This window comes from Pteropus alecto, unplaced genomic scaffold (genome assembly GCF_000325575.1).
Source record: "Pteropus alecto unplaced genomic scaffold, ASM32557v1 scaffold185, whole genome shotgun sequence".
NCBI lineage: Eukaryota > Metazoa > Chordata > Mammalia > Chiroptera > Pteropodidae > Pteropus > Pteropus alecto.
In genome coordinates, this window is record NW_006438088.1 from 179,700 (window position 1) to 206,614 (window position 26,915).

General features: G+C 36.7%; 2 protein-coding genes across 4 annotated transcripts in view; one reads left to right on the top strand and one right to left on the bottom strand.

Annotated features, from left to right (window-relative positions):
- Nucleotides 1-9,356, top strand: part of KATNA1 (katanin catalytic subunit A1) — a 27,764-nt gene extending 18,408 nt beyond the window's left edge. For both annotated transcript variants that reach the window (XM_006915331.3, XM_006915330.3), the window contains 7 exons: nucleotides 590-711; nucleotides 1,824-1,929; nucleotides 2,767-2,925; nucleotides 6,943-7,069; nucleotides 7,588-7,722; nucleotides 8,040-8,166; nucleotides 8,999-9,356. In XM_006915331.3, coding sequence (XP_006915393.1) covers nucleotides 590-711; nucleotides 1,824-1,929; nucleotides 2,767-2,925; nucleotides 6,943-7,069; nucleotides 7,588-7,722; nucleotides 8,040-8,166; nucleotides 8,999-9,197 — 975 coding nt within the window. In that variant the 3' untranslated portion in view covers nucleotides 9,198-9,356. The remainder of the gene's footprint in view (nucleotides 1-589; nucleotides 712-1,823; nucleotides 1,930-2,766; nucleotides 2,926-6,942; nucleotides 7,070-7,587; nucleotides 7,723-8,039; nucleotides 8,167-8,998) is intronic.
- A 1,098-nt stretch (nucleotides 9,357-10,454) lies between these two features.
- GINM1 (glycoprotein integral membrane 1) lies at nucleotides 10,455-26,693 on the bottom strand. Of its 2 annotated transcripts, none has more exons than XM_006915332.3 (8): nucleotides 26,517-26,693; nucleotides 22,604-22,663; nucleotides 22,348-22,444; nucleotides 15,549-15,700; nucleotides 14,843-14,999; nucleotides 14,190-14,320; nucleotides 12,696-12,859; nucleotides 10,455-11,452 (listed from the first exon to the last, which is right to left on the bottom strand). In XM_006915332.3, the coding sequence occupies exons 1-8, from the start codon at nucleotides 26,634-26,636 to the stop codon at nucleotides 11,341-11,343; spliced, it is 993 nt and encodes a 330-aa protein (XP_006915394.1). In that variant the 5' UTR covers nucleotides 26,637-26,693; the 3' UTR covers nucleotides 10,455-11,340. The 2 variants fall into 2 exon arrangements, with proteins under 2 accessions (XP_006915394.1, XP_015447630.1); XM_015592144.2 differs by having other exon boundaries at nucleotides 14,190-14,323; nucleotides 26,517-26,691.
- Nucleotides 26,694-26,915: the final 222 nt, after the last annotated feature.

Consider the following 26,915-nt stretch of genomic DNA (forward strand, 5'->3'; position numbering starts at 1 on the left):
GTTCGTCATTGTGCGCTGGAGTTCTTAAGTATACAGTTTGGGATCTGTGGCTCTGATGACTGTCATCACAAAGTATGGGAAGGAATTTTACCTAAGGACAGAGATGTCTCTTTTGGAGGGTGGATGGGAATGGTGAAAACGGATGTTTTAGGAACATTGAAGAGGACTGAGTAGGTGTTTAGAGATTTAGAGTAGGTGTTTAGAGATATAGTCTTAGTTAAATAAAGTATCTGTCTTTAACCTTATCTCCACTAAACCTTTGAGATAAAGTATCACACATATCTGATATGTGTTAGTGACTACAGTTCATCTCAGTATTTTTTTGATTCTCATCTGTTCATATGCATAATTTTATTTTCTTTAACACCTTTGCCATACTTTCTATGTAAAACTAAAAATTGAGTATGAAACTCTGACGTTGATGTAGAAGGATGACTTACAGTCTTTGATTCTATCCTTACTACTTTTACTATTATATTAGTTTTCTAAAAGATATCGCTTGAGTCCAGTCTTTGTTTCTGAATCACAGAAACAAAATACAATGTTTTGAGTCAATCAAAAGCTCTTGTTTTTTTTTTTCCCAATGTAGAACAAGTCACCTGCTGCAGTTACAGAACCAGAGACAAATAAATTTGATAGTGCTGGATATGATAAAGACTTAGTAGAAGCTTTGGAAAGAGATATAATTTCTCAGAATCCCAATGTTCGATGGTAAGTTATATCACAACAGAACAACTGGGTGCTATTGACGCTTTTTGAAACAGAAAATGGAGCAAGTGTGGGTGGGCATACACTGAAGATCAGTCCTTGGGGATAGAACCAGAGTACATGCAATGAGAGTATGACATAATGACAAACTTCACTTCAGTTTGGGCTGTATCAATTTTTTGTCTGAAACCTTTTAATTTAATAAAATAAAAAAATATATAAAAAATCTTAATACACAATGGGAATAAGATCACAGAAATTCCATCTTTTTGGGAGGACATCTTCTAATAGTGAAATGGCAATGATTCTTATGCATGTATGTATGTATGTTGCTTGTTATCTATAGGTTTATCCAGTAGTTGCTGCTTTCATTTCCTGTTAATTAGAGCAGTGGTTCTCAACTTTATTAATATTATATCTAATCAAGGAACTGTAATTTATCATGATAAATTATAAATGCTCCTTTCCCCACAAAGTTGGGTATGTTCTGTTATGTATTTTTTGTTAAAACCTTAATAATTTTTAGGTATGGTTTTGGGGATATTTTAAATATTTTTTGGTATTGATATTTATACAGCAAATGTATATTTTCATTAAAAATACCATGTGTACCAATAGTAGTGGTGGTGCTGGTTGCATTCTGGTGGCTGGAGAGTACCTCATAGCAACCTCTCTGATGCTCTGTGGTATCTTCCTCCTAGCAGGGTTGGGGCAGAGCAGGGGTATTGCCTGCCTCGGTTTCATGCCCTTTTTATTTATTTTTTAATGGGTTCATTGTTTCTAAATCATGGAGTTTATGGAATGAGTATCATAAATAAGAGCAGAAATTTAAAACGAGATGGTGTAATATTTGAGTGGGCCTATAAGCCTCTGTTCTCATTTACCATGCTGGAAATCATTATAGACAAGAACTGAAAGTACAGATTGTGCTCCTTATATTATGTACTGGTTGATATGATCTCATCACAGTATGTTCATTCACTAGGGCCTACAGAGAGGTTTAGCATTCTGTCAGCAACATAAAATCGTGTGCTTCCAGTAGTTCTTAAGAATGACTATGTATAGTTAAATATATAATCTAAGAAGTACTTTGGTAAAATATCTTTCTCTTTCAGGGATGATATTGCTGATTTGGTAGAAGCTAAAAAGTTGCTTAAGGAAGCTGTGGTGTTACCAATGTGGATGCCAGAATTCTTTAAGGGCATTAGGAGACCATGGAAAGTAAGTTTATTATGGTTATGGCACTGTCAAAGTGAATGGCAAGTACATTGCTACAGAAAGCCAGTATTTATCTGTATTGGGGTAAGTGAGGGGAGAAAGTAGAGTAGGTAAAGAAAAATTTAAATTTAAAAGTATGTGTTGTGTTATTTAGAATTTTGTTTAGACAAAGTTTTTTTGCAAGGGTCCCAGAATAAGAAATAGATACAATGTGATCTTGGAAAGTTGGACATGTAGCGGATTTAGAATGAGCTTGGATTTGCAAATGTTATTAAGTTGCCTAATGCAAAAATACTCCGTTTTATGTATCATATTGCAGAGCTTGTATCCTGTTTTTAAGAAATTAAGACATATCTGCATCTAATAAGGACTTTTTAAAGTCATGGGCAGATCTAAAAAGTTGTCAAAAAACTCTTGGATTTGGAAAATGTTTTAATGGTTAACTCTGCACTCATTATTTTTAAAAGTTCTTTAAATGTTAAGTGATAAGATACAAAATTATAGACATACTTTGAGTATATCAATGTAAAAAAAAATAATTTGTTTGAGCAAAAAGACTATCAGGAAATATATCCACGTGTTCACAGTACCTGTGTTAGAGTGTGATATAACATCAGTATTACATAATGATTGTATTTTTTCTCATCTCTGAGTTCCAAATTTTTAATGTTACTGTACTTTTGTAGTGGGTAAATTTGTGATAAAGTATTCTTCTGTTTATCCTTGTTTGTCTTACTATTACGTATAACTTGGTTGAAAATTGATCTTTAGTAATGGAATTCTTGTAAATTAGAACAATGGCAGATAAATCCTTCACTTACACTATTATATTCCCAACAGGGAGTGCTGATGGTTGGCCCTCCTGGCACGGGAAAGACCCTTCTCGCTAAAGCGGTAGCTACAGAATGCAAGACAACATTCTTTAATGTCTCATCATCAACGCTGACTTCCAAATACAGAGGAGAGTCCGAGAAGCTCGTTCGTCTTCTGTTTGAAATGGTGAATGTTTGAGACAACTCTAATGATTCTTTACCTCTAAAAGGGCAGAAACTGAGTTGTGACTATCTCCAGTGTGTAGAATAGCTAGGCAGGATGACGTTGTGCCCGGAGTTTGATTCCTGTGCCCTTGAAGCTAGAATCTTTTACTAATGTGAACAACTTGAGTTTCTCTTTGTCTCCATTCCTCTGGAAGGAGAGCCATCTCTGCTAGCTCATGGGCTTACTTACATCATGAGATGTGCATTACTAATCTGCTATAGGAATTTGAAATTATGTTTTTTAAATCAGTAGGCTTAATTATGTGGTAAATGCAATATGATAATGCAAAAAGGTAAAAATCATATGTAGTTGTGGAACTTAGATCACCTCCAATCTATTAACTATACCAAACACCCCAAGTTTAATGATCCAATTTTTGGATTAAGTTCTTTGCTTCATTCTTTGAGTTTCTTTTGTTCTTCCATTTCCACTAAGTTGAATGCCGGTAGAAGTATAATTTAACAAGTCCTGGTAGTGTTTGGATTGAATTAAACAGCTTTTTAGACTTCTGACTTTGTTAAGCTTCATTGATTATTTCAGTCTTGCCTCATTTAAGACATGGTATAGTTGTGTGTGTTAGGACAGGTGCTTATTATGTAGATAGTGACAGAGACTTGAATTCTTAATCATAGTGGACAGAACCTTAGATGATCATGCTAATATTATACCAGGTCTTCTTTCCTAAGCTCAGAATACCACAAAACAAACAAAAACACTCATAATTTCAGGTTATCCATTTTCTTATAAAGGCTTCTTCCTGTTTCAGTTCCCATTTTCTTTCTCCTTCAATTTGAAATATTCACAAGGCAGGATGCAAATTCTAACAGGTTCCTAAGGGCTTATTAATAGTCCATACCACAATAAGAATCTAATGGAGAACCTCTGAGATCATTTTTAAAAATTAGTTTAAAAAAAAAAGTTTCCCTTTGACTAATGGTAAAAAAATTATATTGCCGGTGTTCCAGAATAACAAGGCCTGTTTAAAATGTAAGCTAGGGCGAATAGCTAAGTGTAGGGTTGTTAGAGTCGGGTGGCCTGGGTTTAGATCCCAACTGTCACTTTCCTAGCTGGCTATGGGCAGATTCCTTTCCTGACCCTCGGTTGCTTTACCTATAAGAAGAGGCCATTAATAAAGGATTTACTTCTGTAACGTTTGGTGGGTGAAATGAGCTAATACATGCAAATTGCTTAATACAGAGCCAGACTTATGAGGGCTCACAGATTATTAGCTGTTACATTTAAAGAATTATTTGATATATTTTCTATTTTAGGGTTTTATAATCAAGAAAACTGACCATTCTATAGGGGGAAGCCTCTTACAGAGTACTAATTTGCATTTTTTTTTTTTTATAGTGAGGTTTATGAAAGCCTATCCAGTAGCTTATTTTTCACTAGCGTCACTGGTGTGGCCTGGGAAGATCTTCACTATCATTAAATCAATCCTGCTTATTTGAATGTGCTTTGCGTTGCCCACTTTAGTGGCTCAATCACAAACTAGTGCCTGTAGTTTGGAGTGGCTGCCTTTTTGAATTTTGGTTAGGGCTCATATTTGAAAGCAGCTTGATACTCTTCTGTTCACCATGTAGACTTTCTCAAGGAGTAAAATTGTACTGCCTCTCATATCGTGGTTCTGACTGCTCTGTGGATGACTGCCTCTCTTGACTGCCCATCCCCACCACTCCCCAGAATCTCTCAAAGTGAGCATACTTCAAGGCCTATATTTTAAATAAGGCCACTTGAATATAAAAATCTGTCCAGAATTTTTCACATGACATGGTAACACACAAAAACTGGATTTAACTGTATAATTTGTATTGTATTATCAATACTTTTCAAGTGTCATATGATCTTAAAAAAGATCATATGGGTCAGGTAACTGGGAATTTTCATAAGTTGTTTTAGATTTTTATGCTTAGCAGGATCCAGCAATTCTAATATCCTCAGAAATGTTTCTTTCTGACTTTGGGTTCTATTAACCTCTGTTACAGACAGGTCTGTGTGGTGGCTAAAATAGCCATCAGAGGCTTAAGACTTATTTTTATTGTCTTATGGTAATCTCAGAGAAACTAGCCATTTCTCAGTTGTTCCAGCAAAATTCCAGGGATTAACATTTGGCCTGTTTTGAGTCACATGCTCATGCTGAACCCATCATTTTGGTTAGAGAATTAGTGATCTGAGTGGCCACTGAATCATACCAATAGAGTTGGCATCATTTGGAGTAGTGGAATAAGAAAGAAAAAGGGATGACTTACGAATTAAAAAAGAGAGCTTCTCTTACCAGAATGGATGCTGTGCAGGCAAAAGCAATTGTTGTCCACTCCAAGTATCTACAGAACTTTCCTGGGTCATCCGAAGCCAGTTTTACATGTGCCACAGAGCCTCTGCTGTAAGTTTGACTATTCCACACACCCTTGGTATTCAGGAAGAATCAGCCTAGTAGTTTTTGTGTGGTGGCAACAGGTTGAAATTTAATTTTTGTCAGTGTAGGTTCTGTTGGTAGATGGTTTCTAGCTGGAATTTCAGTTGAGAATTTTCTTGGATGCCTTTTTTTTCCTTTCCCTCTGTCCATTTCTTGAAAAGTACAAAAATTTTTATAAATAGTACCTAAAAATCAAGGATGCTTTATTAAAAATGAAATTATCCCTTTGGAGGGAATAGATTACCTAGGATTCAAATTTTCAACTAGAAAATGAAGATTTAAATACTAGGTTTTTCCAAATGAACAGACTAAAATAAATCCATACTTTGGAGGCATAGTGCTTTCAACAGTTAATTGTCTCATAAAGGGTATTGGATTATAACATCATGGTCTGAAAGAATTGATGGACCCAGTATAATTACAAGTCTGTAATGTTCACTTGCCATTGTGGACTTTCGTTTTTAGAAAAAAACTTTATATTGCTGTGTGTTCACTCAGCTGTTTTGAGAAAACTGACATTTAGGTTCAGACTTTCTGGTGCAATGATCTAAGTTTGGATATTTTGTTAAAAAAATGATTAACAATAAACTTTAGTTACTATAATAAATTACTTCTTCAGTCTCCTTAAGTGGAGGGTGGTACTGTTGAGTCTTACATGTTATTTACTACATTAATACTTGACTAAATCTGTTATTTAATGGTTCAGTTTTTTCTGTTCTTTGGTTTGAGGAAGAAATGCATTTAAAGTACAAAAATAAACAGGGATATTATATAGCCATGAAAAGGAATGAAGTACTTACTGTACATGCTACAGTACAGCTGAATATTGAAAACATCATAAGTGAAAGCAGCCAGGCACGAAAGGCCACATGTCACATGACCCCAGTTACTTGAAATGTCCAGAATAGGCAATCCATAGAGAGAACTGATTGCCAGGGGCAGGGGGAGGGAAATATAGGCTACCTTTGAGGCAATGGAAATATTCTGGAATTTGGTGGTGGTGATGGTTGCACAACATTGTGAATATACTTAATACTAAACTGCTGTATACTTTAAAATAGTTTAAATAGTAAATGTTATATGACTTCTCAAAAAAAAAAAGTTGGGCCATATAAATTCACTCTTATCCTTAAGAGGATAAAAAATACTTGTATTAGTCAAATGAAAAAATGACAGAATTTCTTAGGGAGGATCTATGTAATTTTATTTAATGTTTCTATTTAACCAATATTTTTCTGAAACTTTAGAACTTACCAGTAGCTATGTTTTCCCATCACAGTTATTGTAGTACACAGGATAATCCTGTGTTTATATCACTCAGAAATAAATATACCCAGTTATAGTACAGAGGGGTAAAAAAAAACCTGTCATGTAATATTTAAGTATATGATAAGCCTGTATTAGCAGCTTTATTTTAGCTGCTCCAATTCTGTCCTCTCCCCCAGCATTAGCACAGGAGGGAGGGATGTACAGCAGCAGGCTCTTCAGTTATTTTCTAGTTGCTGTCAATTATTTTAAAATGAAATAAAAACCTGGTGTTACATGGTTTCTTCCTTTAGGCTCGATTTTATTCTCCAGCCACCATATTTATTGATGAGATCGATTCCATTTGTAGTCGCAGAGGGACTTCTGAAGAGCATGAAGCAAGCAGAAGGGTGAAAGCCGAGCTGCTGGTTCAGATGGACGGTATGCATATGCATATGCATGGAGTGACAAAGCTTTGCTCACGGAGCGAACACACACAACTCCAGATGTCTACGGGGTGCTGGCCAGGAGGTCCTGGAGACTGACAGCTGTACACTTGGGTACACTGACAGTGGTGTCAATGCCAGAAATAATGGCTGTTCACAGGGTACCCTTTGGCATATAAGCTCATCTCTTATTTTTAGCCATGAAATTGAAATAAATGCAGATCAGTTGGCCTTACAGGGGGATATGTATACTTTTGAAATTTTTAAAAAATTAATCTGGAGTTGAGCTAGTCTTGTTTAAATCTACTTTGAATCTTTTTTTTTTGCATATAATAACTCTTTTCTTGGACCACAAATTCTCATAGGTACCGGTTTGTCCTATAAGTCTTAAGGAGGCTTGACAATTACGCTACCTTGTAATGTTGTGCTACATTTTTTATGATCTTTAAGTAGATGAGCTTTATTTTGTATAATACAACTTAGTATATTTTTACTTTCTCCATACCCTTTTAGGTGTTGGTGGTGCTTCTGAAAATGATGACCCTTCCAAAATGGTTATGGTTCTGGCAGCTACTAATTTTCCATGGGATATTGATGAGGCTCTAAGACGACGTCTTGAGAAAAGAATCTATATTCCATTACCATCAGGTATCTTCATGTGAATCTTGTCAGAAAGTTCATGTTAAATCTTAGGAAGTTTTGTTTAGAGATTTAAAATTTTGGTGTTAACTTTCTTTTAAGACAAATGTAGGATGTCTTTCCTTGTATTAACTATTTTGGCTATATCTAGAGCCTGAAAGCCTTGATCCTAGGAAATTTAAAATTCATTGAGGAATGGCTCTTAAATTTTTAAGCAAGTAATGACCTTTAAGAGTTGGAAAACTCACACAAAGTAGACTTGAGAAAAAATAACATATTACATTTACGTGGAAGGCTTACATATTTTAATTTGTTTCTACCATTAGCAAAAGGCAGGGAAGAGCTATTACGAATTAGTCTACGTGAACTGGAATTGGCTGATGATGTTGACCTTGCAAGTATAGCAGAAAACATGGAAGGTTACTCAGGAGCAGACATTACCAACGTGTGCAGGTATGAATTATTTTGGAAGTACAGGGTTTTTTGTGGTTCTAAACTTATGAAGTTTTTATGCCCAGTTAAGATAGGTGAAGAATAAAGACCCACATTTATAGTCTACAGTCAGACACAAGTTTTCGTATTAGTGTTAGCAGGTGCTGGAAAGATACTGATGTATCTTGCATGCCAGTGAAGAGTCTGCAGTTCATTTTGAAACTACACGTTCAAGGAGCCAATGTTAGAATAGTAGGTGTACAGTAGAAAAGTCAGTAATTGTCTTGGGTTTAAAAAATTAATTTTGGTATATTCGGTATACTGTTATGTAGGGTATAGAATTGTAAAATAAACTGACTTGGCATACCCTAGTAGAGTATAATCCCATACTCAGTGAGAATGTCCTACATGTGAGAGGAACAGCAGTGAAAAGGAAAAGGACTGCCTCCATGGCAGCTGACTCGAGTGGGTGTTGTCCTAATCCGAGTATTATATTAGCTCAGGCGCTTATTAGGAAGGTTCTTGACTGTGTTAATTTTCTCTTCTGTAAAGTAAGCATATTATGTAGGACTAGTGAGAGAGTTAATGATGACGTATATGTATATGAAGCAGCTCTATGTTGCTGTCTCTCTGCATAAATGGTGGCTGCTATTAAGGATAAAACTTGGTGAAAGGAAAGAGGTACTTGAATCTTAAGTTTTTTTTTTAAAGCACTAAATATAGTGGGGGTGGGGAGGAGAAAAGCCACCTAACTTATCAGTTTGTTTTTCTTAAAAATGTAGAAAATATGTAATTTTCTAGCTAACAGAGTTTCATTTAATCAAAATATATATTTGTTAAATTTAAAACCTAGGGATGCATCCTTGATGGCAATGAGAAGGCGTATTGAAGGTTTGACCCCAGAAGAAATCCGAAATCTTTCGAGAGAAGAAATGCACATGCCTACAACTATGGAGGATTTTGAAATGGCTTTAAAAAAGGTTTCTAAGTCAGTATCTGCTGCAGACATTGAAAGATATGAGAAATGGATATTTGAGTTTGGATCATGCTAAATTCTCACATGTAAACTGTGAGAAACCTGCCTTAAGTGTTTGAATAATAAATGTATTTCACTGCACCGAGTGCTATATTTTTTTAAACTTTAATTATGGTAAGATTTAAAAAAAAAAAACCTTATGATTCTGAATAAAGGCAATTTTTGAAAGCTGCAATTTTATACAAGTAGCCAACAGAAACATGAACCACACTTAGTTGCCTGCCTGCCTGTCTGCCTTGTGTTATTGTAGCTTCCCTCCATTTTCTGAGAGATCTTTAGTACAGCCTCTTCCACCGTCGGCGGTTGCTCTTCCTTCTAGGGACTAAGAGTGGCTCCTCGGATACTGGTGGAAAACTGAAAATTCCTGAACATTTTTATACAAGTAGCCAACAGAAACATGAACCACACTTAGTTGCCTGCCTGCCTGTCTGCCTTGTGTTATTGTAGCTTCCCTCCATTTTCTGAGAGATCTTTAAAGACCCTTCATTTTACTTTGCATTTAAAATAAAAATATATCTATATCTGTATATATCTATTTATGACACTGCCTGATTTCATTCTGCCCACATAAGAGGCTGCACTATAGGCAACTAGATACTTCTAAGCCTGTGCTGCTTACTGCACTCTAATGAAACTCACTAACCCATTCACTCAAGGATACTAACAATTAATACAGTTGATGGTGTAAAAGTTAATAAATGAAATACAAGTTAACAGTACAAAATTTTAGGTAAGATTTCCATTTTTGATTGCTTATAAAAAAAAAATAACTAATTGTATCATCCCAACCATAGAAAATAGAGCCTCCAGGAGACCGAGTGCCTTGCCATGGTCCCAAGTCTCACTGGTAAGGACAAAAGGCAGGATAGGAATCTGCTGACTGCAAAGTCTGTACACTCCAATTGACCATGCAGCCTCCTACACTGTTCTCACTAGAATCTACAAGCTTATGCTTAATGGATGAAATAAGACCCTGGAATCATTTGGACTTAGAACTGGTGGTTTCTAGCAATTTAGAGAGTGAGGAAGTACGTAACGTGTTACTAGCTGGGTGATTTTAGGATCAAACTGTAAATCATATGCTATAATTTATAATATGGAGACAGTACATTTCACAGGGCTGTTACTCCTTATTAAAAACAGCTGGGCAAAATGAGACATTACTCCTTCACTCTACTACCTTCTATCCTTCCCCCATACGTACATATCTATTTAGCCTAAAAATAAAGTGGTTTTAAAAACCAGTCATTACTTTCTTGGACAATGTTTAAGATGATGGCTTACAATCAAAAGTTTTATTAATAGAATAGAAAGTATCACATGGAGTAAAGATAAGTATTGCATGTACTAGATCACACCATAAAATACATGTCAATACGGGCAATGGTTAAAAAAAGGCCAAACACTGTTGTAGGGTAAACAGCACTAAACTTGGAACCATAAGAAACGGTACATTCTAATCTCATGATATCGATGGCCTCATTAACTGACTTGAGCCTTGGTTTCAGCCAGGGTACAAAAGGAACTATTATATAGGCGTCATTATCACCTTGGAACAGTTTTTATACCAAAGACTGTAATTTTTCCTCAAAAAAAGTTTATTTTAGAGTGAGAACATGTCACTACTATCTTGAAATCCTGGTGCATTCAAGGTATGTGGTCTTGGTACAGGACATAATCAAATCATGATACACTTCAGTGATTCATGCTGAGTCACATAAAGGCACATTTGACTGAATAAAAAAATAAGTGTTAAGTTCTTGAGCTTTTAAATTAGAATTTCATAAAGTGCTCTTCACAAAGTCTTATATATATTACAGTAATTTAGTGGATATAATTTCCTTAACAAAGGCACCTTGAAAAGTATTGGCACATGGCATTTTGTCTTGCCTTTTTTTTTCTTTTTGGTAATTTCAAAGTTTCTTCACATGTCTTCTCTTCCACTGTTTAAATTTTCCTTAACAAGTCATCATCTGAATAACAAGCCCTCTTAAGGTGAACTTTAACCAGTCATTTTAAAGGCCAAGTTTTAGGTAGCTTTAGGAGTTGAGTAATTTCTCTAGTGTAAACTGATTCTTAATGATTTAAAGAAACTTACATTCAAGTGGCAAATTTAGAGCCAATACACTAATTCAGAGTCCATGATTTGAGCTGGTGTTTCAAATACATGTTTTATCTTTAAGGCTTTCTGCTGTTTTCTTGGGACCATCTGGATAGAAGTTGATAGCTGTCACAGGTATAACATTAACTTTATCCAACTGAAGAATTCCTCTGAAATACAAAAATTAAAATCAAACATTTCCTCTGTCTATACTTTGGTAGGAAGATAGGGCTACTTCAAAGTTATAATTAAATTACACCTGGGATTAAGTGTGTGCGCTTCATTTTCTCTAGTTTATAATGGATGTACAAACTCTCTTAGTCCAAAGTTCACTTTAAGCAAACTTAATTGAGGGAATATAAAGGTCCAATACTTGGTACTCTAGGTCCTTACTTGGTACTCTAGGAAAGGAAGGGATAAGGTAAGTATAGATCTCCGAGACAGAATTAGAGATTTGCCAAACAGGGCAAAAAGACTAGGCCCAGCAAGTTTCTAACCAGTACTCACGAATGGAATGCAAATTTAGACCTTTAGACTACATTTCTCCTTTTGTGACTAAAGTCCCTGACAGAGAGCTTTTTATTGGATCCAAGACCCTGTATTGCCAATTCAATGTCATCCGAAACCAACAAGCTGTTTATAAAACAGAACAAGCTGACTGTAAAGTTCACAAGGGAGAAATTACAAGAATTGTTCTAATGGTATTAAAAAAAATAATAAAAAAACTGAGGAGAAGAGATAGTTGCCCAAACCAGCTACCAACGATTTTATTAAAACACTGCAATAATTAAAACCGTGCTACTGGCATAGGAACAAACAGATTAGTGGAAGAAGAGAGTGGAGAAGCAAGACAAGTAAGTTTTAAGAATATGCTTACGTGATTTTTAAGATAGGAAAGGTCTACTTAAGAAAATTAAAAATCCAAGGAGCCGTAAAAGAAAAATATGAATTGCTTTGACCACAAATTTAAAACTTTGTGTATCATATGGGATACTATAAACAAAAGACAAACTGTAGTCTTGAATAACTATATCTCTGCAATACATATTATGGATGTATAACAGACAAAGGTGCTACCACGTATTAATGATTATAAAAGTCCTCATACAGTTGAAAAATAGCAATGGCAGCATAAGGATTATAGTCAATTACATTGTAATAACTATGTATGGTGTAATAACTATGTTTGCATAATAAAAGTTAAAAGTGTCAGGTGAGTACTTGACTTACTGAGGGAGTAACCTTGTAAATTATATGAATGTCTAATCTAACAACTATGCTGTACACCTGAATCTAATGTAATATTGTATGTCAACCATAATTGACAAAATTTTTTTAAATAAAATCACAGTAAATGAAACTCAGTTTTTAATCATTAAAAATACTAATGTTTTAAAAGTAAAAAATACTTACTTATATTCACAAACTGGGAAAAGCACCTTTAAGATGGTTATTATCACAGCCGCTCCTATAATTCCAACCACCATGACGTTCAAAAACATAAAGAAGACTGGGAAAATACTGCTCCAGAACCTACACAGATCTTTTCTGAACTTTTCCATCCACTGACACATCACCTGAAAAAGGAGTTTTGATTATATTTCAACTCTAAGAAACTAAAAATTATGTTCTAGTTTTGGGGTGATAATATTCTCTATCTTGACTGTGGTAGTGGATACATGGATTTGATACTTGTCAAAACTTGTCTGTTCATTTTAACAGGTACATTTTATTTTAAAATGTACCTCAATAAAGTTATTTACAATTTTAAAAATTACAGCCTAACACAGGCACAGAAATATTACTGTCATTTACAATTATTTATACTGCTGTCTAACTATAAACCCAGTGAAAATAATTGCTAACCGACAAGAGGTTAGGCTTCCCCACTTTATACGAAATGGACCAGAGTCAACTATGTGTTCTCAATAGTTTGAAGACAAGAAAAGGAGAAGAAAAACGTAGTCTTAGCTCTTGGAACACAGGGAGTTAGTTCGCTGTGTATAAAAAACGTTTCTCTACTTAAAGAGAAGAAACTAGGGCAGCACTCATGGCCTGGGCTCTGAAGACAGTCTGTCCGTGGGCCGTTTTGCCCTGAGAGAAGTAGGGCAGGCAGGGTGAGGGTACAGGAGTTCAGGCAGCAAAACGAGACCTGGGTTTCCCCAGCAACCCCAAATCAGCAATCCAGTCTTCAGCGAGAACTTCCAAAAACCATCTCTGGGATCTTTTGGACTAACCACCAACCCTGCTCATTTAAGTGAAAATTATTTTGAGTAGAGGGCCTAGCTAATATATACGGAGATACCAGAATACTCTGTCTGAGTATTTCCCAGTTGGTAGTATAATGTCATTCATAATATGTGGGTACTAAGTAGGTGCCAATGCATATTTACATGTGTATCCATCTTTTTTATTAATCCTTACAGCAACTGAATGAAATGGGTACTTTACAGACTAAGCGGCTGTCTTATTGTATAAAGAGGCCAGGAACTGGTCCAAGGTCATGCAACTAGTAGTGGCAGAACCAGAATTCAAATAAGCAGTCTGGCTCCAGAAAGAACAGTCTTAACCAAGTGTGCCTGGTCATTGCACGAGATCCTGAGGGCACTGTGTACCACAGCGGGGGCACAATGAACAGACAAATGTGGATACAAGAAAGACTTAGGAACTGCAAATCCCATGCAAAATGAAATCAGTGCCTGATGATCATCTGACTGCATTATTACTAAATGAAACTTGAAAACAGGAATACCTAAAAATATCACATTAAAACAGTGGTGTGTTCATCATTAACAATGTCCCATGCTTCCAAACCACATGGTTTCTGCCTCATTTTAAATGCTAGTGTCTCTTTTCTTTACCATAACCATAAATGCCTGTAAAGATAATCCCAAACACTTGATTTACCTTATATGACGATGGAGGCTCTGCTCTAAGAGGAGTTTCAGGTAATTTACCAGGTAAAGCATCTTCGTCTACAGTGGTTTCCACGTTTCTGATAAGATACTGGCTGGTGGTCTGCAATGAACTAGCGCTTTCTACTGTGGAGAAAGAGCCAAGTTACCCAAATCAGCATTCTCTCCTACTAGTCCTAAGATTATTAGACCAGTAACAGAAGAGCAAGAACATAAATCTTTCTATGGGAGAAAAAAAATAAGCATATTTGATTATTCAGATTAAAATTGCCAGAAAGAAGCCATAAACTAAGACAGTTAAAAGGGACTATAGGCACTTACGAGTGTCACATAGAAAATCAAATTTTTAAAAGTTCTACATTTCATTGGAAAAAATGAATACTTCCTCCTCTAAATGATATTATTACATATTTTGTGATGATCACTGAGAGTAAGAGTAGATAATTACAGCAAAATGTCACTATGCAAGTAGCATTGATCACATTCTATTATGACTTAAAACAGATCCCTACAGTCCTCAAATGGACTTTAATACAGGCTATAAAGCATTCCTGAAAGAAGCTTATTCCAAACATATTAACTATGATTAAAAAGCACCAAATAAATAATTTTCTTAATGCATTAAATAATGGTCTTTTAAAGTACCTTTTTTAGAGAGGTTGGGAAGGGTAAATAAAACGTCATCATCTCGGGAAATGGAGTACAGCATGCTTTCTTCCAAAGGTAGGGTGTAGTTTGAATGCCTCAGTATTCCCTGGTTCTTAACTAATATATCAATTTCGGTAATATCCTTTTGTTGAGCCTATAAAAAAATAAGCAATTATTCTTTATTTTAAATAATGGTACAATGCCACAAGAATTTAAAAGTGAATTTTCCTCCCTGATTTCTGTAACTAAAAAACTTGCATTCACATAATTCCTCTTTATCGCTCCCTCCACTTTGAAGCATTTACTTTGTAACTTTAATCATATTCCTGTGCGCTGTAGCACTCACTACTACAAGTTTACTTAGTTCTATTTCATTTAGAGAGACTTAGCCAGAGAAAATGGTAGCAGAACTATGAACCAAATTCAATCTCTTCACTTACTTTCTCTGTTTAATGATGTTCAAAACATTTAAAAGCGACATAAACATGTATGAATATGATCATTTTTTTAAAAATTAAGACTTCAAATGCTAAATGAGTAAATGCTAAAACAAGTAAAAAAATTCTAAATGATTGGATTCAGGCAACATTAGGGTACCTTTCTTCCTTATGAAGTCAGAAATAAATAATAACTGAACATGTGTATAATACATAAGCACAAATCTTTACAATTTAATCCCTAATTAATAAGCATATTATTTTACCTGTTTTCCATCAATCTCTACTACCTCTTCTTGTATGACAATTAGTTGCAAACTGGAACCAGACGTCATAGGCCACTCGTGAACTAAAATTCTCACACTGACAATTCCAAAGTATTCTTTTTCCTCCAAATTTTCCAGATTTTCATTCTTCACTATAAAAAAAGTGACAGCTTTGAACAAAAAAATATGCTACCAAATCTACTGCTGAATTTGATTATTTTGATGACATCTACATAAAACAAGGCAGCTGTAACCCAATTTCTTAGGCTCCCTTCATCTCTGACTTCATTGATATTCCAGGTTTATGAAAATGAAGACGATGTGACAAATCATTACAGCGCTTATAGTCATCTGAAAAGGGAAAACTGCTTGATGCTCTTTAGATTTTGTTTGAAACACCACACTAGCAATGTCTTTCCTATTCTTTTACACAGATCATCAACGAGGAACCACCATGGCACTACTATTTACCAGGCAGCACAGAAGACACAGTCAATGCCATGTTTTAGCAAAGCAAGCACATTCATTCATCCATTCATTCATTCACAAAATCTAGCGATGGATGGGGCCCAAACAACAATGACACTGAGGTTTTTGCTCGGTCCTTTCACCTCTAAGTGACTTGTTACTGTTGGAGAGGGCAGGAATAGAAAAGAGCATGGGAAAGCCCTGTAATTACTCCCTACTAATGTATGATGGAATAGAATAGGCCATTTCCTCTGTAGCTAAGCAGCCCCCTTCCCAGTGGAGATGGTTTACAGAGCCCATGGCTATCCTACTAAGGTAGAAAGTACTACAGAAAAAGACAAATCAACAGATACCAGTGAAAAAGCTGTAAAAGGAGCATTTAGTTTTTGTCCCTCAAATGTTATCGTCTGAGGATTATTTGCCAAAAAGCAACCCAGATGGATATTCTGAATGCAGACCTAGTGTTTTAAACTTATTCTGTGCCTTTATAGGACTATTCCTTTTATCTGGAATGCTCTCTACTGCTTACTCTCCCCAACAATATTTTAAAAATAAACTCCAACTTAGGTAGACCTAGATACCCTTTCCCCACAATGCTGAGTTCAAGCCTTTTTCCTTTTTTTTTTTTTTTTTAACACTAACTTTCTTGCAGTAGTTCTTTAACCTGTCCCTTCGACTACGCTGAGTTCCTTGGAACTATGCACCAAGTTTATTGTTCTATATAGCTTTTGTTAAACAGTGATTCCATCTGGAATTATAAACACGTAATTTAAAATAAATATGCCCTCAAATTATCAGTAACGTTCAAACACCTGGTCTAATGGTTCTAAATTCTAACTATGCATCAGAAACAACTGGGCAAAAGTACAGATGCCAGAGCCTCACCTCAATCTTAATAAATCAAAATCTCCAGGAGGTAGAGACCAACTTTTGTAATTTTTCAAACAGGCATAGGCATTCCTACTGGGAACCAAGTGACCTAACTTTTTAGCTCAATTTAAGTCTTTACAAAACTGTTCCTCCTTGACTTCACTGTTTTTGTTGATAAATCTACTCTTCTTCAAACAACCAAGGACAAAAGTTACTAAGCTTCCTTTGACTGCTTCACCCTCATCCTTTGTATGCAGTCAGTTGCTTCCTTTGGACCATTCCAAATCCAAAGTATCTCAGATTTGTCCTTCCCATCTCCTACCTATCTTCTCACCCAATATTTAGTTTGTTAACTACCTACTAATATAAGAGTTACTCAACTATTCTCTCCTTCTTTAGTTCCTTCCCCTTCAAACCGTTCACACAATAGTGCCAGATTAATCCTGCTAGAATATATGTGATTATACAGCCTCCTTGCGCAAACACCTTCAGTGGCATTCCTATGACTTTTTTGGTAGTTCTCTGAATGGTCCTTCTTCAGGCTCCTCATGGTGGCACTTGTTGCTCCTCTCTCTAGTCTGCCTAACCTCCCTCATATCCTCCAAGGCTCATAACTGTACATACAACTTCCTCTTTCTCATGTTGCATCTCAGTGTTTTCATTGATTGTTAACCCATGGGTCTCTGTCAAGGAACAGTAGGCTCTTTGTCCGCCTATCTGCATGCCCCAAAGCTAGTGTGCTAGGGCACAAGAGAGTCAATGGATGAGAAAATTCAGTTATATAAATACATCAAAGCGGCGATTCTTCAACCCTCAAATCTGGTACCCCTGTTGTAGAATAAAATAAAATTAAAAACAAAAGCCCTTCATACTCTGACTTCCACCACTGTGGAAGGCAGCTTTCAAAAACGGCCCTCAGTGACCTCTGCCCTCTGGTATTCATGCCCTTTGCTAACTCTCTCCCACTAAATGTGGGCTGAACCTAGTGACACGTTTCAGACAATACAGCACAAGTGATGGAATGTCACTTCTATGATTAGATTGTAAAAGACTGACTTCTGTCTTGCCATATTCTCTTGCTTTCTTGCAGGTTAAGCCAGCTGCCATGTTGTGAGATGATGTACAGGGAGGTCTATAAGGCAAGAAAACAAGGGAGGCCTCTGGCCAACATCTTGTGAGGAACTCAGGCCTCAGTCCAAACAGTTCACAAGGAACTGAATCCTATCAACAACCACACTAACGAGCTAGGAAGTGGAACCTTCCCAGTTAAGTCTTAAGATGACTGTATCCTTTGAGAGAGCCAGAGTCAGAAGACCCAGCTGAGTCAAGCTCAAATTCTTAATCTGAAAAAACTATGAGATAATATTGTTTTAGGTTACTAGGTATGGAGTTAAACTATTATACAGAAATAAATAACTAATACATCCACCAAAGAACTTTTGTAAAAAGGTTTAAGGAAAGAAGACTTTTGTTATTGTTACATTTAATGTTTTGAAGATTCTTATAACTGCTAAGATGGGCTTTACTTCGGCTATCAAGGAAATGAACTCAATGCAACAAGTGGATGACTAGAAAGATGACTATAATAAATAGAGCAACCAGGCTATGTTCCACGTCAAATTCTTAATGAATTAATCAATGGAATTATTACTTAAACCAGTAATAGCATTTCTTTTCCTAGCTATGATGGGTTAGCTTGTAGTCACCAATATTCTCATTGAAAACCAACAGAAAAGATAGAAAATGATAAATATACACATATACACTCAAAATCCACATTTGTGTAGAGGCATAAGAATGTTAAAAAGACAGCCAGCACCCCACAAGGCATTTGCCAATTGCCAAGCTGAACTGGTAGAGAAGTTGGAAAGCTGAGTGGAAAGCACTAAGAGGCAAAAAACCTCAACAGAGCTTTTGGCAGTCTCATGCTACAGGAGCTAAAATGAAGTTCAAGGCTACAATGGTATCTGGGCATCTGACAATATCACAGAGAGAAGGGAAGCACAGAACTAAGCCAACATTCTATGCAGTTTTCCTCATTGAAATATCTGTTGATTACTAAGTGGGGCTGGGCTGAGAAACTGAGCATGCATCTAAGACATGACGAAGTCAGGCAGAACTCTGGCAGGTTCGTGGTGGCAGGGAGTCTGGGGCCCACTAAAGAGGAAAGGCCCTGGTAAACACCCTAAGTTTCCACTTGGGATCTGTGAAGGGCTACATGTGAGAAGTAACAGTGAATGAGACGTAGACGAGGCCTCACAAAGACAGGAATCCAGCCTTCAGTCAGCTCAATTCTTGATTTAGTAATTAAGGTGCTCGGCCTCTGATCATCATGACTGCCAAGGACTAAAGTAAATCCTCTTTGGAGGAAGATAATCATCCAGAGTCTTCATAATTTTTCACATGCGATATCAATAATGCCAATATACGGTAGGAAAAGGATCAAGAGAAAAAAGAAAAAAAAAATAAACCCAAAGGAGCTCAAGAAATCAGAGTGGGCAGACATAAACTTTAAAGGTACTGCAAATAACAGGTTCAAGAAAATAGATTATAAAATGGAGAACTTCATCAGATAACTGTAAGCTATAAAAAAAAAGAATGGGACCTAGAGGTTATTATGCTGAGTGAAATAAGTGAGACAGAGAAAGATAAATACCATATGATTTCATTTATTTCTGGAATCCGAAGGAACAAAAGAACAAACTAATCAAAAACAGACTCACAAATACAGTGCACAATTTGGTGAGGACACAGGGGAGGGGGGTTAGGGGACTGGGAGAATGGGGTGAAGGGTAAAAGAAGTACAAATTAGTAGTTGATAGCTGGTCATGGGGAGGGGGAGCAGGGCAGAGGGAAATGCAGTTATATGATGGCTAGGTGGAGGGCTAGGGGAGGGAGGGAGCAATTGGGAGGATCGTTTTATGAACTATATAGATGTCTAACCAATGTACTGTACACCTGAAACCAATTTATTTTTTTAATTCTTTTTTTATTAAGTTTATTGGGGTAACATTGGTTAATACAATTATACAATTTTCAGGTGTACATTATAATTTGACGTCTATATATTCTACTGTGTGATTACCACCCAAAGTCCACTTTCCTTCAGCTACCATATATTTGATCCCCTTTATCCACTTCACCCTCCTCCTACCCCACTGCTTGAAACTAATTTAAATAAATTAATTTTAAAAAAAGAACGAAAATCCTAGAAGTCCGATAAATGAAATTAACTCAATTGGATATAGCTGATGAATCTGTGTGCTGGAGGGACAGAAAGAAAAGAGTTAAAGATATATATGGAACCCTGTGAAAGGGTCAAGCACGTGTAAGTGAGAAGCAAGAAGGGAATAGAGAGGATGGAAAAGCAGCATTTGTTAAAAAGATAATCGCCCCAAACTGACAAAAGACATCAAGCCACATATTAAAGAACCCCATACCTGGGCACATCAGAGCAAAACCACTGAAAATCAAAGACAAAAAATCTTAAAAGCAACCAGAAAAAAAAAAAATTACATATTATCCTCAATAGAGCAATGACACACTGATTTTCAACATAAACTACAGAAATGAGAAGACAATTAGGCTTTGAAGTACTAACCTATGCTTCCATATCCAGTAAAAATATCCTCCTAAAAAGAAGGCAAAGTAAAGATGTTTTCAGACAAACAAAATCTCAGATAATTCATTACTAACAAATCTACACTAAAATATAGTAAGGGAAATGTTTTAGGCAAAGGGAAAAGGACCCCAGAGGGGAACACAGAGGCTCAGGAAGGAATGCAGAGCGATGGAAGGGTAAACATAAATGGATACTGATCTCAGAAAACAGTAGCAATAAGCAGGTTGCACAGGGTTTAAGAACACAGAGTTAAAATGCATGACGAGATAAAACAAGAAAGAGAATGTTCTGGGAAATGATAAAAGTACTGGTTTACTGATCTCAAGGGTAACCATTAAAAGAACAGTGAAATAACATAAAAACCATCAAGATAAAGGAGAATAATGAAAGAAATAAACCAGAAGAGGGCAAAAAGGAGAAGGAAAACAGAATAGGTGGAACACAAATAGAAAACAAATAATTAAGATGGAAGACTTAAATCCAAATATATCTGTTATTACACTAATGTAAATAAATTAAAATCCCAACTTAAAGATAGATTAACAGACTGAATTGAAAATAAAAACCCACGAGTACATGCTGCTAATAAGATTCACTTTAATCATAAAGACACAGAAATACTGAAAGAATATGGAAACACGTCACTCAACAATCTACCTCCCACCCATCGCCATCCAAAAAGCGGTTATTGCTAAATATAAATAAAGCTGATTTTAAGGTAAGAACATCACTAGATGAAGGACACATTAAAATGGTAAAAGAGTCAATTCACCAGGAAGAAAGACACAACAGTTCTAAATCCATCACTAAATGGGTTTACTAATATTGTACCAAAATAAACAGAGCAAAAATTGACAAAACGGAAAGAATAAATAAATCTGGATAGTGGAGATTTTAAAACATCAATCTCAGTTATTGACAGAGTAAGCAAACAAACAAGAAAATCAGTAATTCCATAGAAGATTGAAAAACATGATTAACAAATTTGACCTGACAAATATAGAACATCATATCCAAACTAATTATATAATTTGCTTTCTTTTAAAGTACACATGGGAAGCAACATTTACTAAAACTAACCATATGCTAACCCATAAAGCAAGTTTCTAATTTCAAAAGGTTAAAATTATACATATATCTTTGATGACAGTATATCTTTGATGACAGAGGTGCAATCAGTTAAAAAAGTCCCCAAATAGTTGGAAATTAAACAACATACTTCTAAGTAACCCACAGAACAAGAAATATCACAAAAAACAATTAGAAAACACTATGAACTAAATGATAATAAAATCTTATAACAAATCAAGTATAGGATACAAATGCTTAGAGAAAAATTTACTACCTTAAATGCACATATTAAAGTAGGTAATAAAAATACTATACATATTTCTCATATTCTTTATTTCATTCAAATAATATGGTACATTCCAACGTAACATATTTGCTCGTCTTCAAACAACTCAAGATTCTAAAAGGTTAAAAACATTATATAGGCCTAGGGATAGAAGAAACTGCAAACTAGAGAATCAGACAATTTGTTTTTCTTTTTTACAACTGTGACAAGCACTTCCCCAGGATTCTGCCTCTTGCTTATAAATCTCTACTACCTCTATGCACATTCTTACATTAATAACAACATACTAGAAATGCAATTCTATCAATGCCAATCTCATGCAAAAGAAAATGTGAATATGTCAGGAATGACTAATGAAAAGTAGAAAAGTTTTAGACACATCAGTAATGATGTATATTAACTTAAAATGGAAATAGATAACATTGAAGAACTGTTTTACTAATTTAGTACTGTTAAAAACAGAATAATTTAGTAGTACTCACCTATCAAAGTCTGACAGCTTATTCGGGTTACACCATTATTTACAGGGAAGTCATTTACATATACCTGTCCACTCTCATAGGTTATGTTAAGAACAACCTTAAAATAAAGCAGCATATACATTATGGTCTATAAATGACAACAAGCTCTTCATATTAAAAATACATTACCTAACTAAATTAGACATGTAGGTAAAAATAAAATAGGCTGCATAATACTAGCTAGGTAATATATTAAAAACAATCGAAGGAGACAAACCTGTTCTTTAGATACCTCCCCATCATCTTTCAGGGTAGTTACATTAACTCTAACGCTGTCCTGCAAAACAAATATATAAATTGGATGGCATGCATTTCACGAATTGAAAATTACTCGGTTCTTTTTTCCCCCCTCAATTATATTTATTGTATAATCACTTATGACAACATTAAAGGAATCTTTTAAATCCACCACTTTCATCTTACAGCCTTTTTTATGCACTTATTCGCAACTCCAATTTTTTAAAATCTATATTCTTTCCACTTAAGTATTCAATATATCACATATGAGCATGTAATATGCAAATGCAGAGTTAAAAGATTACCATTCATGTACCTACTACCTAGATTAAAAACTAAATATTATCCATACCTTAGAAGCCCCTTACATGACCCTCTCTCACATTTCTCTCCTTCTCCTCAGAAGGAATCCCAACACTGTCTTCTGAGCTCATCATTTCTTGCATTTCTTTAGTTTTACTACCTGTGTATCTCTCTCTAAATACGTTGTTTAATTTTTATCTGTTTCTAAGCTTTATATAAGTGGAATAATATTGTATGTATTCTTCTAGAGTTTCTTTTAAAATTGTCGATGCAGGCAGATTAGACATTTATTTACAGTGCTGCATAATATTCCATTGAATGATTATGAATTTACTTTGTTCCACTACCAATGGACGTCTGAATTGTTTCCAACTTTTGGTATTCATAAACAGAGTTGCTCTAACCCTTCTTAAACTGTCCCCTAGTGCCTGTGGACAAGTTTGTACAGTGCACAATTTTAGTCTCCCAAGATATGCTCAAAAGCGGTCTACTCCAATATTCACATTGTTATCCTAGAATAAAAACAATAGTCCTCTCAAATACTTTTTCCTTGGGGTATTCTTAACTTTGAAAATAGGAAAGTTATTCATAAACATCAAAATAATAGACAAACATATTTCTTAGTACTTGACTATCCTCGATACTTTATATATTTCCAAATGAGAGAATAAGACTGAAATAATTTTATGAGGTTGAGTTGATTTGGAAAAGTATTCTAACTTATAAGGTCCATACCATACATTTGGGCTGACTTCGGTACACTTCCCAACTCCCATAGGAGCCTGGGCAGCTTTTCGTCTAGTGGTTCCTCAGTACCTGCTCGGCTTTCTCCTAGCCCACCCAAATCTAGAATTAAGCTAGAACCAAAATATACTCACCTCTAGAACAAACCAACATTAACTAAGCCATTATGTTGGTCGCTATATTGTTTAGCGTAAAATTCCAGCCAAAATCTCCTCTTTTCAAACTAGAAGATCTGATAACCACAGACTACTGTTCTTCTAACAAAAGCTTCTGCCTTTCAGTAGCAAACATACACTATACTGTTAATAATTTACTGCACTCACATATATCATTTGCCTAGCAGAATACAGGGTTTGTAAAAGACAATTGACAGTAACATACTACATTTTTGCCAGAGAACCAAATTCAATTCTGTTTAGTCCTAATTTCATTTTAGAAAAGATTCTAATCCGTTACTACCTCCTGACCCGAAGTTGAGAACTAGGTCATATTTGGTACTCTTCCTGAGAACCCAACTAAACTGGAAGTTCAGGCTTATGAACCAGGGGGGTGTATACTTAGAAAGTGGGTGGTAGAACCGAAAATTTTCCCCATCCATTTTCAATTCTTTCTCTAATTCCTTCACACACAAGATGCCCACTGGGACACAATGGCTTCCTAAGGACCAAGGTAATAGATACCTAGTTTAAAATAAATAAATCTGAGAGAAATACATGAAATAAATATTAACACATATAAGAAAATAAGTGTCCTCTGGATGCCTCTCTCTGGTGACCAAGTATTTTAATACTAGAAGAATGTACTATAAAAATTTTTATTAATTTACAATTTGTGTAATCTCAACTTCTGACAACTGTATATGTAAACAAAATAGAAAAATGTCTATAATCCAGTAAATCTGAGTCATTGAGGGGAAAGGGGAAAAATTTTTCTGACTTCAACAAATTTTCTTATATTTAGATCAGGATGGGCACAAAAATGAAGATGAGCAGATATGTGATAAAGTAAGTACAGCAGAACCTTAATGGGTCGTCTAAGTTTGCACTATTCAATATGGTACTAAATTTATGTGGCTATTTCCATTTAAATTAAAATTAAATAAATAAAAAATTTTAAACTCAGATTCTCAGTTTCACTGGCCATATTTCTAATTCTCAATAACCACAGTAGTCCAGCAGCTACCATCACAGAAATGTCATATAGCATCACGGCACAAAGGCCTACTGGACAACACTTATCTAACACGAGTGACCACTGTAAAACTTTCAAATCTTTTGTACATTTGAAATTTTTCATAATAAAACACTGAAAAAGTTTAGGCAAACAGGCTTCAGCTTCCCATATAAACACTTCCAAGGAATAAGATTCTCCTTTTAGCTGCTCAGCATCCATTTAATCTCTGAAATTCTGAGTTTAGATCTGACCTTTCCAAAAGTGGAATGAAGGGGTAAGAGAGAACTAAAATGATGAACCTACTAAGAGCCCACAGTGCACTGTACTATTTGCTTGCAGTCAAAATGCATTTTTCTTAGATTACAGAGACAGACTCAAAGGTCTTTTGGGTTCACAAGTGACTATAATGAATCTTTAAAATTTGGAAAAGGGGGAAAATGCCTTATTTGAACTTTAGGATTTCATTTTTATTTGAAATAAAATAGGTTCCTAGGGGATGCTGGTGCAGCTGGTCCCACCACACTCTTGTTTTTGACCAGTTACAACTGTGGTCTGCATATAATTTCAGATGTAAGTGGTTCCTAGCTTGCACTGTGGCTTCTTGGAATGCTCCAGCAGAACCAAAACTGAGATATCCTTGTGATTTCTGTCCCCAGGGAGAATGCCATAACGTTAAAAAATTAAAAATAAAAAAGTGACATTTATAGTGTCAGTCATCCCTGAATTTAGAGTACGGTATTCAAGTCTTGACTAGGAAGAAAAGGTGTACCTATGTTGTTTTTTTCACTCTGGGAAAACTCGCATTTTAAAATCTTTAAACCTTTTAAAAAAATCAACTGATGAAAGGCAAATACAAGTTTAGGTCAGCACGATTCCATGGCAAAAACGGCAAGAACCAGCCACCCTTTTAGTACAGGGATGCAGTGGTTCTCAAATTTTAGCCGCCCTCAGCCTAGAGGGCTTGCTACCAGATTAGATTGCTGGGTCCCATCCCCAGGCGTCAGACTAGTGCGTTCTACTAGGTTCCTAGGGGATGCTGGTGCAGCTGGTCCCACCACACTCCTGCAAGAGCTACTTCTCTAACATCACCTGCCAAAGTCCCGACGTCAGGCTAAGTGCTGGGTCTTCATCTTTCCTTCCGCGGCCCCATCGGCCCAGCATGCACCCCGGAGTCCTGCACCCTGGGGAAGGCGATCCTTGCCGCTGCCGGCCGGAGTCAACAGTGGCCTGGAAATGATCTCGCGCTTTCTCTCAATGAGCAACTTCCAGATTGCACAAGCACATAAACTGTCTTGCCCAGTGTCCAGCTCTACCCGAGGGAGGAGCCATTGCAAAGGCCGAAATCACTTGAAATTGCGTATTTGCGACGGGCAAGATCCCGTGAGGATGGCAACAGTTTGGACTGCGGTAAGAATCTCTTAAATTTCGCGGCATGAGGTTTAACCACACATTAAAGAGCCTCTTTCTCTCTCTCGCTACCCACTCCCACGCCGCCCCCATTTCCTTGAGTGCTTTTCCCCACTCCTCGTTTGGGGGCCCGGACCCCTGCCCAGGGCCTGCCGGTCGGAGGTGAAATACGGCGATGCAGACGCCGCGGTCCCGCGGTCCCACGGCCCCGGTCTCCCGGTGGACCCGCACGGAGGAGCGGCCGAGCAGCGCCCCCCCTGCCCTACCTTCGGGGCTCGAGGTGGCGGTGGCGGCTCAAAGGTGCCTGTCTTCAGCCAGCCGGTGGCCGGCAGCGCCGCAAGCAAGAAGAGCCGGAGGGCGAGCGGCGCCACCGGAGCGCCCTCCATCTTGGACTGGCCGGCGGCGGTGCGGGGAGGACCTGCCGGACCCGGAGGGTGGACCCAAGGCCCGGCGGAGGCGCTCGGGGGGCGGGGCCAGAGGGGCGGGGGCAAGGGCGAGGTGGGCCGCGGGAGGCTGCGAGGGCAGCGGCGGCCCGCGGCTCCGGGAATAGCGGACCGCGCACGCGCGCCGCTGCGCGAACTCGAGGGGCGGAGTCACGTCAAAGAAGGTCCGATTTCGTGATTACGCTCGCAGTCTGGGTCGGGATGTCTCCACGTAAACGAGTA